This window comes from Telmatherina bonti (genome assembly GCF_933228915.1).
Source record: "Telmatherina bonti genome assembly, chromosome: 13".
In the NCBI taxonomy this organism is placed as follows: domain Eukaryota; kingdom Metazoa; phylum Chordata; class Actinopteri; order Atheriniformes; family Telmatherinidae; genus Telmatherina; species Telmatherina bonti.
In genome coordinates, this window is record NC_136611.1 from 29,368,493 (window position 1) to 29,385,716 (window position 17,224).

Below are 17,224 nucleotides of genomic sequence, written 5' to 3' on the forward strand. Positions count from 1 at the left end.
ATCCCAGGAGACAGAGCCGTTATAAAGCAAAACGTTGAGCGTTTGAAGCTTTGGCCCCTGGCCTCTGGACATGGTATGATAACACGGACTCCCATGCTGCTCCATGACTCAGAGATATTATTAGAGACAATGAAGAGAAAAACACCTCATTATCATCCGTGGGCCTTCCTGACAAATGCTGTTTTCCTGAGAAAGCATCTGCATTTGCCATTACAGAGTTGAAAGGGAAATTTATACCACATCTTATTTCATTCGAACACTCGTCTGCGTGGTGGTGTGATGTCATTTTATAGTTTTTTCTCCTGTTTCTGCCTTGCAAAGAAAGTACATTTATCAAGAAAAGTAAATCAGCTCATAAGCAGATCGTTCTGACCGGAGAGAGAGAAACTACTGATCAGCACATCCACTAAATCAACACCTCTCTGTTCTCCGCGTCCCTGCCGTGATTAACCTTGTTTGACAAATACAGCTCAGGTCAGGCAGGAGGGTCGGCGTGTTAAGCTAAAAGCTGCTAGAATAACAACACGGGATTAAATAGCTGCTCAGGTGCGACGTATACCTCAGATTCAAGTCCACTGAAGCAAATCTCCCATCAGACAAGTCAACATAATCGCATAGCTGCAGAGCATCGCGTTAGGCTTAGCAAACAGCAGGCTGAAGGGGTCAGCTTCTATCTGAAAGCATTTCAGCTCATCTAATAGAAATTTTCTAACAGGCTGCATTTAAATGCAGCCATAAAAATCAATCCGTTATAGTGTGAGAATCTGGGATAAAGTCAGCTTTGTGGTCAAAGTTTCCCTTCATTATCTCTGCCTCCTCATTTATCATTAGAACAGTCTGTAATAATTTACAATAAAACATCGAGGTTAAACATCAAAATGTAACTTTATAACAGAAAATATATAATTTTGGTAAATTAAAAAAAAAAAAAAAATCATTTCTGGCTAATTTTAAGCATACATTTAGCATTCTGCAACTCTGTCCAAGTATTCCAGCTTGAATGATTTATTTCTGTGACTTCAGTGCACAAACTGGGGCTATTGGCACATTTCACCAGCGCAGATGGCAGCCAGAGCCTTCTTCAGAGTCTGTAGGGACTCAGCCCGTCTCAGCTCCGTTGCTGTATATTGACCACAGGCTGATCCGCTGGTCTTTGGATCCGGCCGCCAGCAGTCTTTGTCTGGGGTCCTCGTGGTCTGAGAAAGCCACGCTCAGCACCATGTCTGTGTGATACTGAAGCACCGCCAGCGGCCGCAGCTTCTTCCAGCCAAATATCCGCACTCGGTGGTCCCAGCCTCCTGATGCCAGAAGCTTACCGTCTTCCCTGATACACAGCTGAGAAACTCCAGGGTTGACCAGCGTCACACAGTCCTGCACCTGGAAATACACAAAGACCAAGACCTTAATAATAGTTGTTGCTTTTTTTTCTGAAAGCAAGTAAGCAAATGAACTTTTAAGTGTATCAAAAGTATTTAAAAACTTTCATGTCCAGTAGAGGCGTCATCGCTGTAATTATCCCAGAAATGTAAACCAAATCAATATTTTTTTGCTCCAACAAATAAAGAAGAAAAATATTATTAAAATCATAAAAATGTCTGCAAGTCACAAAGTTATTGCCATCTAGGAAACCGTGGCCTACGCAAACACACACAACGAGATGCTATCAGTTGTTCTGATGATGGAGGTCCAAGTGTAAAGGCTGGGGGTCTGTTGAACCTGGCCCTGGACTCCTGGGACTCAATCATCGGCCATAAAACATTACGGCACGAGAGCCGCTAGTAAATCTCTCTGAGTCCCATTGTTTGGTTTGGAGTTAGAACGACAGGGTACTGAGTTAGCTGGGTGACAGTCTGCAAGAAGAAGAGAGCATCTAGCTGAAACGCCTGTTTGCAGAGACCGTGTTGCTTTAGGCGCCTCTGATGAATTACATTCACACTGAAAGGTCTGGTCAGCGGGAGAAGCGTTCCGATAAATATACTGTTGTAACGTCTGCCTGCTAAAGATTAGCCACAGCCCCCTCTCCCTGTGATCTACCATGTCCCAAGGACTGTATCAATCTCTCTAAAGGGGCAACATTCTGACATATTATAACGAATGGCGGCTAAGATCATTATCTAAAAGAGCCTGCTGCGGTGGGCATTCCAGGGGAGCGAACGTGCTCTCCCTGCAGGGTGGGGATCTCTTCAGGATTGCTCGATGGGCTGCAAACATCTGGATATGGGAGCAGAAATAAAACTGGACAGCGTAAAATTGACTTCATAAGTCGTGTCTAGGGAGACTAATGGCCTTGGATGGGAGAAGATATCTGCATGCTCCTGTTCTAGGCAAGAGCCATCGACAAGCTGCATGTGGAAGATATAAGCCAGGTACTCGTAGCCCAAGTGGATAAAGTGGAATGCAAGGGGGAGAGAGAGCAGAGAGGAATGTCATTGATCATAACAAAAAAGAAAGCTAAGCTCAGAAAAGTCACTGATGTGTTTTTCTTATTGTTGTTGTTGCTGTTGTTAATCAAACCAACACTGTTTGGCGTCGCCAGCGTGTTAACAGTACGTGCCCGCTCGGACCAAAACAGTCAGATGAAGAAATCCAAAGAAAACCAGGAGGTGAAAGATTATTTGGAGCTTTGTTATTACCTCAAGTATCTGGTATGCCCCCACCTCTCTCCATCTGGTTTGCATTAGAGGCCTGATAATGATGGGTTTAAGTGTCTGTTTTTGTTTGTTTTGCTTCCCATAGTTTGTGTCAGGAGAAGGCATTTGTTTCATTTAGGGGTCAATTGCAAGCAGTAAATGGCTAATGATGCAGTAATGGTCATTCAGCAAGGCTGGCTGCCTAATTGTTTTTACTTTCCGTCTGAGAAAGAAAGTGGAGAGCAAATGTTGTGAGAAACGGGGGTCGTCCTGTGCCATCGTTTAAAATGAAATATGCACACGTGTAGCCATGCGGCTTCCTAAGCGGCCCGTGATCAGTGTTTACTCTGCGACTTCCTGGGGCTCTGATGCCTGAAGGAAATAACAACACAACCTAGTAAGTATCTGCTGTAAAGCACAACAAATGTTGGGTTAGTAGTTCGGTTAAAGTAAAATGACTTAAAAAAATTCTGACCTGCCATTTCCTTTATTTTGCCACAACTTTTATACATGATATTAAAAAAGGTAAATAAATTGGAGGCACAAATATGTATGCGATTAAAACATACTACAAAGCTAAAACTAATAACAGTCAATTTGCTTAAATCATTCAGAGCATTTTTAAAATGTTGCAAAATCTATATTTTGGCCCTAAATGCAGCAGCGAGCATCCGTTTGCCATGTGAAGAAGAGGTAGTGTGATGGTGTTTTATTCTGTCGGGTGTAAATCTAGCTGCTGTGTTCTGCTCGTATGGCCTGTTGTTGCCAGCTTCAAACAAACTAAACACGCAATGTCCCCACAAAAGAACAAAGTCCACAGTGCTGACACGACATGGACGGATTATTTGTAAGAAGATGCAGCTGAGCTGAGGTTGTTTCCTGCATGATTCAACACTGGTTTGCATTTAGGACAGAAGCAGACAACCTTCCTGGCTCCTCACTCTTTGTTTCTACTACATTCTCCTCCTCGCTCTTGTTCCATCTTCCTACCTAGCTGGCTTCTGCACTGGCTTCTCACCTCACATCATGTGCAAATCAGCTCAGGAGAGGTTCCTCCAGAGTTCTGCAAACACAGAGGCCGTCTGACCTCACCCGTCTGAGGATAACTTTGATGATTTTTGCTTATATGTCCTATAACACACCAATCTTATAAGCATGTTAACATAGTAAAAACCCTTATTTTTATTTGATGACAGCTGTGAATATCTACATGTTTTTTTGTTTGTTTGGCTTTTGCATAATAAAATCTATAAGTTTTAGATGCTAAATTGTTACCAAAAGGTTAGTCTGTAACAGTTCATATTACAAAACAGCAAGAGAAAGATGTTTCTTTGTTTTTTGTTTTTTTTCCTATTTGCATTTTTTTTTCTGTTGAACAGTAATAAGTTGCTTTTTTAACAAATCTTTGAAATGGCATGAAAAATGGTGAAAACTGGAATCAGTGATCAGGTAACATACACTTACTCTCAGCATATTATACCCAAACCAAGAGGAAGAGATGCCTCAGGGAGGTTCATTTCCACAGTTTAAAAGAAGAATCATAATACTTAATGTTTACAAAAAGATAGAGCAGGCTGTCAATAGGTTAAAGGATGTTTCCGTCCATTTTTTACCGCTTTTATCTTGTTGAATGTCACAGAAAAGCTGGAACGTAACAAAAGGACAATTAGTCGCTCCTATTTTTTCTCTCAGAGTGTCTAGTTCTTGCTGCTCGGCCTCACCACACCTGAAGAATATTGTAAAAACTACAGCCGACATCAAGCAGTGACATTAATCAAACCTAAATCGGCAAAGAAATTCATAATCTGGAATCAGTTGAGGCTCATTTTGTTTTACACCCCATTTTCCCTCCTGTTGCTTCCTTACTGTCTCCTGAAAGACAAATTCCATCTTTGGGATTCATCTTCCTTTTTTTCTTTAACACTTCTTCACAGAGTGTGTGACAGCGTGTGTGCACACTCACACCCAGGCCAAGCTTTTCTGTGGGAACGGCCACTTTCTCAGCTGTCAGGATGGAAGCCGCTCAACGCAGCAGCCTGGTCCAAAGTGACTTTCTGTGGTTCGACAGGAGATCTGACACACACTCACACATCGAGGGTTCCAGTCAAGCTTTGCTCCACTTTTCTCCCCGTCTTCCACCCTCAGACTTGGCACAAGGCTTGCCGTTCACGCTGATCTACTGAAACATCCCGTCAACACTCACTCGCTCGAGCCTTGCGGCTGGGAGGCTTTTCACAGGTATTTCTGACACACCCTGTCCCTGAATCACACTCGGCAGCAGGGAGATTACAGCCTTTTGTCACCTTGCCTGTTTGAGCTTGGCTGTGGCTGACAGGATATGGATGTGTCAAACAGGTGAGTGAAAGGAGACGTAGAAGTCATCAATTAAAAAAACAAATTTCGAATATTAATGGAAAAAAAAAAGCTCAAGCTTCTGTTTACTCCTGATCTTCACCATAAATCAGATCAGATCCCAACCCGTTGACAAGTGCAAAGATATTTATTTCATACATGATGCAGGTAACAACTGGGGGGGGGGGGGGGGTATTTTTACATCCCAGTAAAGATGCGGAGCAGAACTTCCACCTGTAAAGAACTGTCATCAGTCATAGAAATAGCTTTCTGTCAGTCGTGCTTGATTTCCACTGCTAATCTTCCTCCTTTTATACCTGCTTTCTCTTTCTGCAGGCCAAAACCTCCGCCTCATGCAGACATCCATCACATCACCTGTCAATGCATTTGAGCGGGCATCTAAATATTTGTCTATCTGGCTTAACAGCCACTAAACTCCAACAGCAGCACCCTCACCCTCTCCCCCCGATGCGGTCCCAAAAATGCACACTAGGAAAAAAAAAAAAAGGAGGGGAGGAAAAAGAGAAGAATGGAGATGCTGCTTCATTACTGTGAAACCATCTGAGGCCAGTCGGGTCACACAGCAGATAAGGGCCTCTTAGAGCCATGTGTAATATATTAACTCCCATTCCTGCGGCTGTGTGTCTTTATCTGGTCTTGATAAGCTCACTTCACAGGAACCCCAGCTTCACTGAATCATAACTGCGCTGCTTTGCGTCAAATTCAGTTTCCCCTCAATTCCACATGAAGTTTCTATCAGCCCTGCCCGCCGGTTCCACCGCGCTGGGCTGTATCAGAGGGGTAATTTGTGGGAAGCGGGATGCTGTGCCACTTACGGCCTCCTCAGCCTTTATTGCAGCCTCCCACTGTGAACTACTGTTCCCCTTACTGCAGATGTGTTTTTTGTTTGGTTAAGGGGCCTCCTAGGTTTTGATATTTTTATTACCTCTCACGGGTCGTCCGTCAGAACCCAGGGCCCAGGTCCGCCACCCGGCAGGTCCTACCCCCACCGCCTTCTTACTCCGGCCACACAAAAATACTTTTGTGGGAAGAAGCGAGGAAAGCTGTCTGGATGTCACACCGAGCTGCACTTCAGAATAATTTAAAAGACCCTGCTGGATCCTTTCCCTCTTCTTGTGCTTTTTTCCTGTCATCCTCATCCTGGATTACATGCTGAGTCAATATTTGGTTGCTCGAGCAAAATAAACCAGATAGGCACTCTCCTCCTGTTTATGGTATACTGAATGAAATCCTTCGAAGCGTTTGTCGAGACACAAATTCAGGGGGAGAAAACAGAGCTTTGCAAAATATTTCTAATTCAAGCATTCATTTGTAAAAAGTCCTGGAAAGAATAATAGCCTTTCACTCTGCTGGAGTGTACTATATCAGCCGAAGGTTCCCGTTGGCTCGGATTCATGGAGGTTGACTGAAAAATGGGAGCGTTCCCTTTTGCTCATGAAATCAAGAGAAAATAAGGCTTCAAATGAGGCATTAAGTCTCTGAAGCATTGGTTGTTATGTAAAATGAATTATGGAACAAAGCTGATGTGATGTGTTTAAATGTGTTGGGTGGGGGGGTGGTAAAGCTTTGACCACTTGTAAAGTACACGCCTGTGATAAGATTCATTAGGTATACATCCTAACAGGAAAAGTTTAGTTTGGGGTGTTTTTACTGCACTTTTAAATGAATTTTAAATTATATGTGTTTTTTTTTCTAAATCTAATAATGAAATATAAATATGTTTATTGAGAACTATTATCACTAATATTTTGCACATAGTAACAAGGTATTGTGTGACTGTGTGTCAGTGTGTATGTGGGTGGTTTGACTCTGGAGTGACAGCCCCAGTCTGGCCCTTGGCCCCTAGCCCTGCCAACACTGTGTAACCAGCAGCTGATTTATGGCCCCTGGAGTCCTGCTGAGCTTCTTCCTCTTTGGCCCCTAATGTTTTCCAAGCAAGTCTGGCGAAAGGCAACACTCCTCTCCTCCCATCACTTCCATTACCTTCTATTCTATTTCATGGGATTAAGGAGACTAGTGTGCAACAAGCAGCTCACAGGTAAGGCTGGTCAGGATTTCAAACATGGACACGAGTGAGAAACATGTTTCTATGGCAACCAAAACATCGCTGTATGTATCTCATGTACGCATAATATAAAATGCTTTTTTTAATGTTAAAAAATAAAATGAAATGAAATAAACGTTGAGCCAGCTGGACCACCTAAACTGGGAAAGTATCAAAAAAGGAGCAGTAACAGCTAGCAATAAATAATAAGGCCCTGCTTTGAAAAAACATCAACAAAATAAATATGTATTAGTTGTTAAGATAAATAAATTTTGGGAAGAAAGCCTGTCCAGTATATATAAGTGCTCTGTTAATTCCAGACATAATTAATTCAGTTTAAAGTTCTGCATAGACTACATTATTCTAAAACTAAGCTCAGCAGAATTCCTCTGCATGTGATAGATGTAGTTGAAGACTCGCTCTTGCACCTGTTTTGGCATTGCCCAGTACTCAATCGCTTTTGGTGTGACATATTTATGTGGTTTTCTAACCATACAAAAAAACTATCCAACCGGATTGCAAATTGGCTTTATTTGGATCTTCTGAAAAGTCTTTCCCTCCTTATGATAAGCAGGCTCTTCAAATAGACATGGTGACAGCTAAAAAACTGATTCTGTTGTACTGGAAGTCTCCAACACACCCCTGTTTTAAAAGGTGGCTTAATGAAATGGTATCTGTCTCCAGGATGGAACAGATTTGTTTTAGCAGGCGACATAAACAAATCAGAAGGTGTGGAAGCCTTTTTTAGCTTTACTTGATGAGACCGGAACATCTACTATGTAAATTAAGTTGGTATGCGCTGCTGATAAGATTTACATGTAAAGTTATTCAGGGTCTATTTTTTTTTTCTTTTTTACTGTATATGAATATCAAAACAATCCTCTCAGGGCTTTTTTTTTTTTATCAGTGTTTGTTTGTTTTGATTATATCTGTTATTATTGTACTTTTTCTTGCTTTAATATCAGTTTTTTCATACCCCTGATATTTATGTTTCATTTTGTTACCTAGGTGATGTCAAATGGGGCATGGTTATAATGTATGATGTAACTATGTTCACTGTTAAAAAAAAAAAAAAAAAAAGATAAATAAATGTATTATTATATTAGACTATATACAATTATATATACTTTTGAAAGATAAATTAAAAATGATGCATTTGTGGAACTAGTTAAAAGTATTTTAAAAATGGTGATTAATAAATGTTTAGGATTGTTAGAACATGGCAGAACAACTATAACTTTCTCAGAGGTTGGAAGTGAAAACCAAATGTGACTCAATCAGCTTCAACACTGACAGTTCAACCACTGACAAGTGTCCACTGACGACCGGATCTCTGTGGAAAAGCTCCCGCCAGCAGGGACACATCTGTGTCCACACAACTTCCATAAAAACATATGAACGAATATTTAAAAAAAACAAAAATCAAATGAATTTAATAAATCAATCTGTTGAGCTCAAAGTTAGACATGCAGGATTCTAAAGTATTTTTTCCCCCTTCTGATGTGGGCAGACAGAATTACCAGTTTGGTTTAGGCCTAAGTCAGCTGACCTGCAAGTTGTTCTGGCTGTCCAGCATCCAGGAGGAAAGCTTCTTTTCAGAGGAGCCTGTTATGCCTCTCAGACATTTGGGGTCAAAGGTCAGGCACATAACTGGCTCAGGGTGGGCTTTGACTTGGCTCAGCTTAGACCTCTGGGTTACATCCCACAGCAACAGGGAACCATCCTCGTATCCAGCCAACAGCAGAGGTCCGGGACCGGAGTCTGGCTGGAAAAGAGACGAAATGATAAGAGAACAGAGGCGAGGCAGCGAGATGGAGAAGGAACACAAAGAGGAGTGCAAGTAAAGATGTGCGATGAGAGAGCTGCATAGTAAAACAATAAAACACCCAGAGAAACCGCTGCGTGGTGCTGGAAGCTGAGAGGAGCAGAGGTTATCTTCCTGGAAGCTCCTGCTGACACGTCGAGAAGCTGTGTGCTCCATTCGTCAGCCTCTCTCTTCCAGCATGCCATTACACCACTCCTCACTTTGCTCCTCATCTATAATCCTGAGCCAGAGACCTTTGGTAGAACGAACACAGAAAATCTTGACTCTACCTTTTTGCAATAATTATTTGGAAAAAAAAAAAAAAACATTCATCACAGACTGATTTCACTTCTCTGTAGCTTATCATTAACAAATTTGAAGATTTTTGATGTTTGAGCAGCTTTCTAAAAGTACGTCCTTCCAGTCAGGACAGTGAGATGATAAGCTAATTATAACGTGTTTTCTATGATGGACACATCCTGAACACAACTCAAGCAACAACTAATTTCAGCTTTATTCTGTTGCAAAGCAATTTATAATACAATAAAACCTTATTTCATCCCCATTTCACCACTCGAGGACGCAGCCACAGCTTTCACAACTGGCAAGTCCATCAGAGTGAATCCTTCAAATCACATGAAACCAATTACAAGCAGGAGCACAAACATACATCACACAACGCTTCTGAAAAGATGGATAAAGTAGCGTCACTCTACTGTAAGGGGTAAGTTAACCTCTCGCTTTGACAAACAAGAGCAGAAGACGTGTGCATGCATGGCTGAGCCTGATAATTATTTTAATAATAAAACATTTTTTATTTCATTTCATAAAGGTGAAGGATTCCTAAAGCTCTGCAAAATTGGAGGTGACAACAGTAAGACACAAAAACTGCAGGCTAAGATAAAGGAGGGAGGGACGACCCGCGAGTTTCACCATCATCTTGCTCTCCTGGAATCCCTGTTTTTATTTTAAACACATCTTCACACAAACACACAAATTGAAAAGGAATTCATTAAAAGAAATCTATGAATACATAGACAAACATTTGTGTACAGACCGTTGCTGCTGTTTTAAAATACGTTCAGGCCTCCAGAGAAGCACGGTGCCATGCAGAAGCATGGAGGGAGAGAAATTTTTTCCATATGTGCTAGGAGGCCGGGTTTGCCATTTTTCTTCCATGTTCAGGTCCTCTCCTCTGTTAACGCTCTATATTTCTCTTCTTCCAGCTTTAAACAAATTATAGACAGAGTCGTGTATTCCTTCCAAACACATCAGCCAGGACGAACACCAAGGGATTATGAAAACAAATAAAAACAAGTGAAAATCAGTGGCCCCTGCTTGCCGGCAGGGACCGGGCTAAGCGTTCCAGGCTTGGGGCCCAGCGTTTCACTTAAGTGAAGGACCTCCTTGATTGATGATGTCATGGGTCAGAGGTCGGGGAACCCTGGGTAGACACCTAATTCATTATATCCTCCACAGGCCTTTCTACAAGAGGGCTCTCTGCTGGAGTGGAGCTGGGGCACTGGGAGGAGATTCATCATGGAGGAACAGCTGGAAAGACAGACGACTGGAAGCTGGTTGGAGAAGGAGGACCAGTGAAGGAAACTGTTCTCTCAAGAGATGCAACTAGCTGGGTCGAAATGTTAGCCGAACTGTGACCTCCCGCCATGTTTCCATACCTGTATGTATGCGTGCATACCGACACTGCGTAGATGATTACGGCATACAGCTTTTTTACCATGTTTCTTTGAAAAGATGAAACTTAGAACGAAGAAGCTTAAAAAAATAAAGAGGCACTAAAATAATTAACGTATTAGAAGTTTCAGCGATCTTTCACTTGAACAGGCTTTACTTCGACTATGTCAGACTGATGTTGATATTTTCCTTTTATGAAGTTCTTCCATTAAAAGTTGCTTTTAAAAAGGTGAAAGGAGGGAATATGTGCTCCGTATTTTTCTTTAAATGCCAAGCTGGAATTCTGGTTTGATTATAAACAACAGACTGAAAAAGTTTTACTTGTGCGGGAAAAAGCAGCGATTCTTTCAACTTCACAATAAGGAAACATTTTCATACAAGATACTTATCAAACAACTGACAAGCTTTGTTAATTACATTGCTGTGTTTACTAAAACTGAATATTTCAGCCCTGGAACACTATTCCAACTAAAAGAAAGAAGATATCCTGGATCTAAAATAAAAATCTGTTCTGGTTCTGGAGGATGAGCTCCGTCACAGTGACCAGGAAAAGAAAATAATGCTGTTCCAATGTTTAGTTCATCTCTTAGTTTGGGTTAATTACGTTGATAAAACACGGATACTTAAATAAAGTCATTACAGGTTGGAAATAAAGCAATAGTTAACTAAATATTTCCAGTTCAATCTTTAAATTAAGAGAGGATGGAGGATAATATGCAGGCTCTACAAAGGCTTATAAGACACCTGGTAAAAACTTAGACGTCCCAAAAGTGATGTTTAGAACAATGAAATTGTTGGAGTACACCGCTAATTGTTTTTTGGACTCCCCAGGTAAAAAAAATAAACAAATGCATAATAAACAAAAGCTAAAAGCAAGTGGAGAGAGTTCGGCCAGAACCATGAAGAACCCCTCAGCCTCAGGCAGGCACCGCTTCAACATAAGGAACCAATCGCTTCCTTCGCTTGTCGTCCCGGTCCCACCATGATGTCATGTCCACGAGGCAGCGAGGTGATGAGCTGAGAGTGATGGATATCTGTATAGGAACATTTCCTTTTCCCGGCCAGCCTCTGTTCACATTAAAACCCTTGCACATCATACATCACTACTGTCCCCCCGGCCAAGCCCCACATCCTCCAACAAGTCAGACCCACATGTGGAGGCACTTTCTTCCTCCTCACACTCTCCATTGTTCACTGCTTTACAGCCCATCAGATGAGGATGAATCAGATAACAAGCGCTGTCACCTTCTAGATGTATCCCAACACTGATCTGAGGGCTGGGTGGGAAGTTACAGCGCTTTTAACACCATTTCATCGTTTCTGCTGCAGAGGGGTCTCAAAGGCTGGTAATAAATCTGTTGGTGAGTCCGTCAGAGAAAAACGGAAGATAATCGCCTCTCGTCTCCATAGATGGAAGAAAAGAGAGTGATGGTGAGTGGGATGATAGAGAGGAGACATAACTGCCAGTTGCTTTCTTCCTGGTGTGTGTGATAAAGCGACACAGTGGATGGCTGTGTGAGCTGATGCCTCCTGTTATGTGGGGTTAAAGAAGAAGAGGATAGTGTACCCCCTTCTTGCACTTCTAAAGGACACAAAGCTTGAGTTAGAGCGAAATGAGGGTTCGTACATATTGCCAAATGCAGGTTTTCAGTCTTTTCCAAGTACTTTAACCTTAAGTCACTCACTCAGCGGAACAGATGAGTGTGCCTCTGCCTTTGGAAGGAACCGCACTGAAATGATTTACAATCACCTGAACACAGCAGCTTTGAAGTCACAAAGATGCCTGTGCTGTATTACAATCATATTAAATGATTTATAATGTTATAATTGATCATTATGTTTCCTGGTACTCAACGCTGAGGAAGCGCTGGCTCATAAATCAGACGATGAGAGGTGGATGCAGCAGTGAAATCAAAGCACAACACAGGAAAACACAAACACGATGTCAACAGGCTGAGACTCTAACATGCGTGTTTCAACAATAACATCACAAACGTTGCTTCACTACTTTCACATTTGTCTTATAAGAGCAGCCCTGAGTAGGTCTGAATGTGTGCAGGCCAGCAGCTTTTCTATCCCTGAGTTTAAACGCGATAAGCTGTGTTTTCATATCTGTCGCCTAGTAAACATAACAGCCCATAAAATGCAAAAAAAAAACCCACACAGTCCATGCCAACAGCTCCAAACCCAAAGAGTTAATTATTAACCATGAAAATAATTACAGGGTCCCGTTAATGGGTGGAAAATAAAACGATTGACAGCATTTACAAAATAGAAAGCTAACTTTTTGCCCAGATCAGATTGGATATACAGCTGCAGGCTGATATATGGCTGTGAACCCCCGGCCCTTCCAAATGCTCTAATTACAGTGTTGGGACTTGCTGCCAGCTGAGAAGAAACGCATGGAAAAAACGGCCCAGGATGAGTTGTCGGGCTGTAAATCACATGCCTCCTCTCACGTCTGCTTTTTTGTTGACTTTTCTATTGTTGAATTTTGCCAGGAGAAGCTGGCCAATCAGAATAAAGCGGGTAAACACAGAAAACTTACAAATGAGAACACGCATAACGACTTCTGGCTGCTGTTTAGGGTTAAGGTTGAAATGAAAAGGTGCTACATTTATAACAGTTAAAAAGTGCATAGCCACTTACCTGCCACAGCTTTATGCACATGACCATTCCCAGCTTTGCCTCCGGTACCAGAGTGCAGACTGGGGTCTTACTGGGCAGTTCAATCACATTGATCTGTAGAGAACAGATGAAAAGGCAATCTCAAAACTCACTGAAGATTAAAGGTGTACAACAACACTCATCCCTCTGAAAGATGGATTTATAGTAAAAGTGAACACAAACAGAAACATTAAGCAGTGCTTTAGGATTAATCCTCTGGAAACTATGAATATCTTTGCAAAATCTGCTGCCTCTCCATCATGTAGCTCCTCAGATAGCAAAGAAAGCATCTGATTAATGTGCAGATAAAAACTTAACTTGCATTTTTTGCATAAAATTTAAAGGCAACTCATCAATTTTAAGATATTTCACCAAAACAGGGAATTAATACAACCAATCCTCAAGCCACAATCCGTTTTATTTTTACCTATTTTTGCTTTAATTAATCTGTTTTTATAGTTGGAGCACAGTCACATATTAACCAAACAGCGGCTCTATGCAAAACATATCTTGTATGTCTGTGAGCCGTCTGCCAAGTCATGACCTGCCTGTCCTCTGAATTCGAATAACAAGCTGCAAGCTGAATCTGTCGTGATTCTTTCAGACCTCTGTGGATCAGGAGTACAGTACCATCCATCAGTGCAGGGCAGCTGCCACACTGTCTATAATCAATCCCACTAAAGCCTGACCTGGCGACATGGGTGGTGTTTTCCTGCACACACTGGCACCGATTCTCATAAAACTACAACTAGTAATGGAGCCAGTGACAAAGTGCGCGTTTCTGTGCGAGCGCCCACGTTTCTGCTGAAACTAATTCCCTCGACTTCCTCCGTCCTGATGATCCACATATTCATCCTCATTAGGCCTCAGATTAAACAGCCCTTTTAGGGAGGCATCTGTATTTTAGCACTAGGCTACATCTGTCCTCCATGTTTACCTCTGCGTGCCTGACAAAGAGGGCTTTTAAGGACTTCTCTGTGCCTCAGGTGATCACTGTTCTTGTGTGGCATCAAACTGCCCATAAATAAAACACACCACAGTATTAATTAATGTTTATGCCACAGCAGAAATTTGCTGGCAGGAGTTTCACTGCGAACCGTAAGCAGTCAGAAGGAAACTGCTGTCTGGATTTTTTTTTGGTTACATATTTAAATACTGACCTGTATTTTTGCTTACGGGGCTCGATCTTGCTTTTGTGCGTGCTCTGTGGCATGTAGCTATGTATTGTTTCTCAAGGGAATTCATTTATGTGGGTGTTTTAATTGCAGATGCATGATAAGCATCTGTCCTGGCCAGTTATGTCTGCGGAATGGGGTGGAGAGCCCAAATGACTAAACTGGCTGTGGCATGTTTTGGTCTGCTTTTTAAGAGCACGTAGGTGCTTCTGCCTGTGTCTGTTGGGACAATGGCATTATTGAGGTGCTGGGAGTCACAGGCGCCCTGGTGCCTGGCTTGCTGGACTGAGGTTAGCAGAGGCACGTTTGACTGGATCAGGTGACCGCTCCGTCCCTTTCAAGTGTGGCTCCTCCGCAGCACAGCAAGTAACATGAATCTGGAGGCAATAAAAGATGGCTGAATAGCTGGCTGCCCTCTCCCCATCCCACCTCCCCTCGCAGACACTGGCTCCACACAAAACAATACAAGCCTGTGGGTGTTGATAATTAACTACAAGACAGACAAAAGTGTAATTTCTTTCCAGTTAACAATCATGACTGAGAGGTTTCTTTGCCTGCCAACGGCCAAGCATTAAAAACTGAATCGAACACTGAATATAACTTTACGTCATCAGTCAAATCAGCTTCAGAAGCAGGAACGAGCTCGTTAGTTACCCTTTAAGAGACACAATTAAGCTTGTTTTCTTAGGTTCTCTCGGAAAAATTAGGTTTTTTTTAGACAGAAACATTCACTGACTGGCAAAAACGAACTAACATTTAGTTTAGTGATCGCTACTGAGATCACATCTTTCCAACGTGCACACTGACTTGTGACATGAATGCTGCTGTTTTAATGAAGCAATTTGGATTAGTGTTTGACACTCTTGGTTGCAAACTGGATGCTGATTTATCAAACTGCTTCCCTCATGATATTTGGGTGGACAATTATGGAACAGAGATCACTGCGGTTCCATAAGATGGAAACAGGACGGATAAAATACCACTGGTGGTGACACATTTTCCACTAACTTACTAAACAGCATTAACTGACCACCAATGTGAGAGACAACAGTGAAAGTTGATAGACAGAAGTCAGGATCATGAAGGTTGTTTTTACTTGTTAAACTGATGCTGACCTCCCACCTGGAGATTATTGGAAACTGATCTTCCTGCCAAACATCATCTGACAGTGAACACATTGGCTTTAAGAGTTAACGGTTCATTTACACTGATTGAAAATAAAAATAAACCACACATCAAGGTTTAACCACAAAAAGCAGCTATTCTAACAAATAAGAAGTGTTTAGTGTCACTGATATCTATTTTAAAGGCATCCCAGCAGACCCTGGGATGCCTTTAAAAAAAGTGTGCTTTCAGAAGCACACTTTCATCTGCTGGAGTCTCACCTCCTCGGTCTGTTGACCAGCAAAGCCCAGAAGGTAGGTAGCGGGGCTTGTTTCCAGCAACGAGCATTGACAGAATCCAACGCTGCCCGTCCACAGAGATTCCACCAGCTGACTGCGGCCCTCGCTGAGATCCCACACACACACCTGCATATCCCGTCCCTGACTGCTCCGGCAACAGACAAACATTAAAGGAATAAAGTTCTCGTCCTTCATTATAAAATCAAAGCAATGAATAGAGGATTTAAGTTGTGGAATAACATTAATTTTACGGTCTTTATCATTAAAACATCACTTTTGTAATTAACAGTAAATTGCAAATCATGTATCATGTTTGCTAGTTGATAGGAGGATGCTGAGTGACCCTATCAGAGAGTTCAGGGACCTACCTGATGAGGTTACCTGATGACCGCAGTGTGTTGACCCAGATAACTGAACTACCGGAGTGAGCCTCTATGACCTTCTCAGCCCTCCTGCTGTTCAGGTCCCAGACATGGATAGCACCCTTTGCAGACCTGCAAAACCACTGAAGTTACTAGAAAGCAGTCCTCCCCCATTTAAAAAGTCACATTTCATTTTGTTTACTGCTGCATCTATAAGCAAACAAACAAAAATCAAAACCTGCATTGCAATCTATTTATCAGAAACAACAAATCTGCATATGTGGCTGTGATGTTTAATATGACTCACCCAGAAAACAGGACGGGAGCGCATCCTCCCCAACAGCAAAAGTGGAGGGTGTTAAGGGCACCACCGGCCCCTCTCAGAGTGTAAATGGGAGACGGAGCAGGACGAGACATCCTTTCAATCATGGGATCGATGCTGGTGTAAGCAGGCAGGAAACGATCGCTTTCACCAACTCTGGAAGAAATAGATTTAATTAAATAAGCCCATCACATGTACGTTACATAACGCAGGTGAGGTTGTGACAGGCCATGCCCACAGTATATACTCCTCCAAAAAGGATGTTTTGTATTTTAATCAGTTGGTCTCTTCCAGAGGAGTACACCGAGATTAAAAGGCATGCCTTTCGAATAATCAAAGAAAATAATGTCAACTTGTTTTTCCACAGGGACTGAACAGAGAGAGGGGGAGGTGTCGAAGAAAAGTTTTTTGCCTTGAATCTTTTCTGTTCCAAACAACAGTTTAATGTGTTTAATGCACTGACTGTATTTCCTCTGCTGTTAGCAGCTCCAAACCCTGAGACTCCCTCTCATTCACTCCTTCTCTTTGCAGTCTAGGTGATAACAACTCTCTTACTCAATACGTCATAAATCACAACGCATGACAACTTAATTACAGTAAACAGACAGAGATTCAAGCTTGTCACTCCTCTTGTGATCAACAGCCATTGTCCCAGAGGCAGAAGTAACATCTCCGGCTTTTATATCATTTGTAGGCCGGGCAGATGAGGAACCCAAACCGGCCGCAGGCATGCTGCTAGGAAATGATGG

General features: G+C 42.1%; 1 protein-coding gene across 1 annotated transcript; it reads right to left on the reverse strand.

The window, feature by feature from the left end:
- Window positions 1–1,071: 1,071 nt before the first annotated feature.
- On the reverse strand, window positions 1,072–16,582 carry gnb1l (guanine nucleotide binding protein (G protein), beta polypeptide 1-like; the record flags this gene model as incomplete). The annotated part of the gene is made up of 6 exons (XM_079251974.1): window positions 1,072–1,377; window positions 8,597–8,812; window positions 13,196–13,288; window positions 15,774–15,936; window positions 16,160–16,285; window positions 16,461–16,582. The coding sequence occupies 6 exons, from the start codon at window positions 16,580–16,582 to the stop codon at window positions 1,099–1,101; spliced, it is 999 nt and encodes a 332-aa protein (XP_079108100.1). The 3' UTR covers window positions 1,072–1,098.
- Window positions 16,583–17,224: the final 642 nt, after the last annotated feature.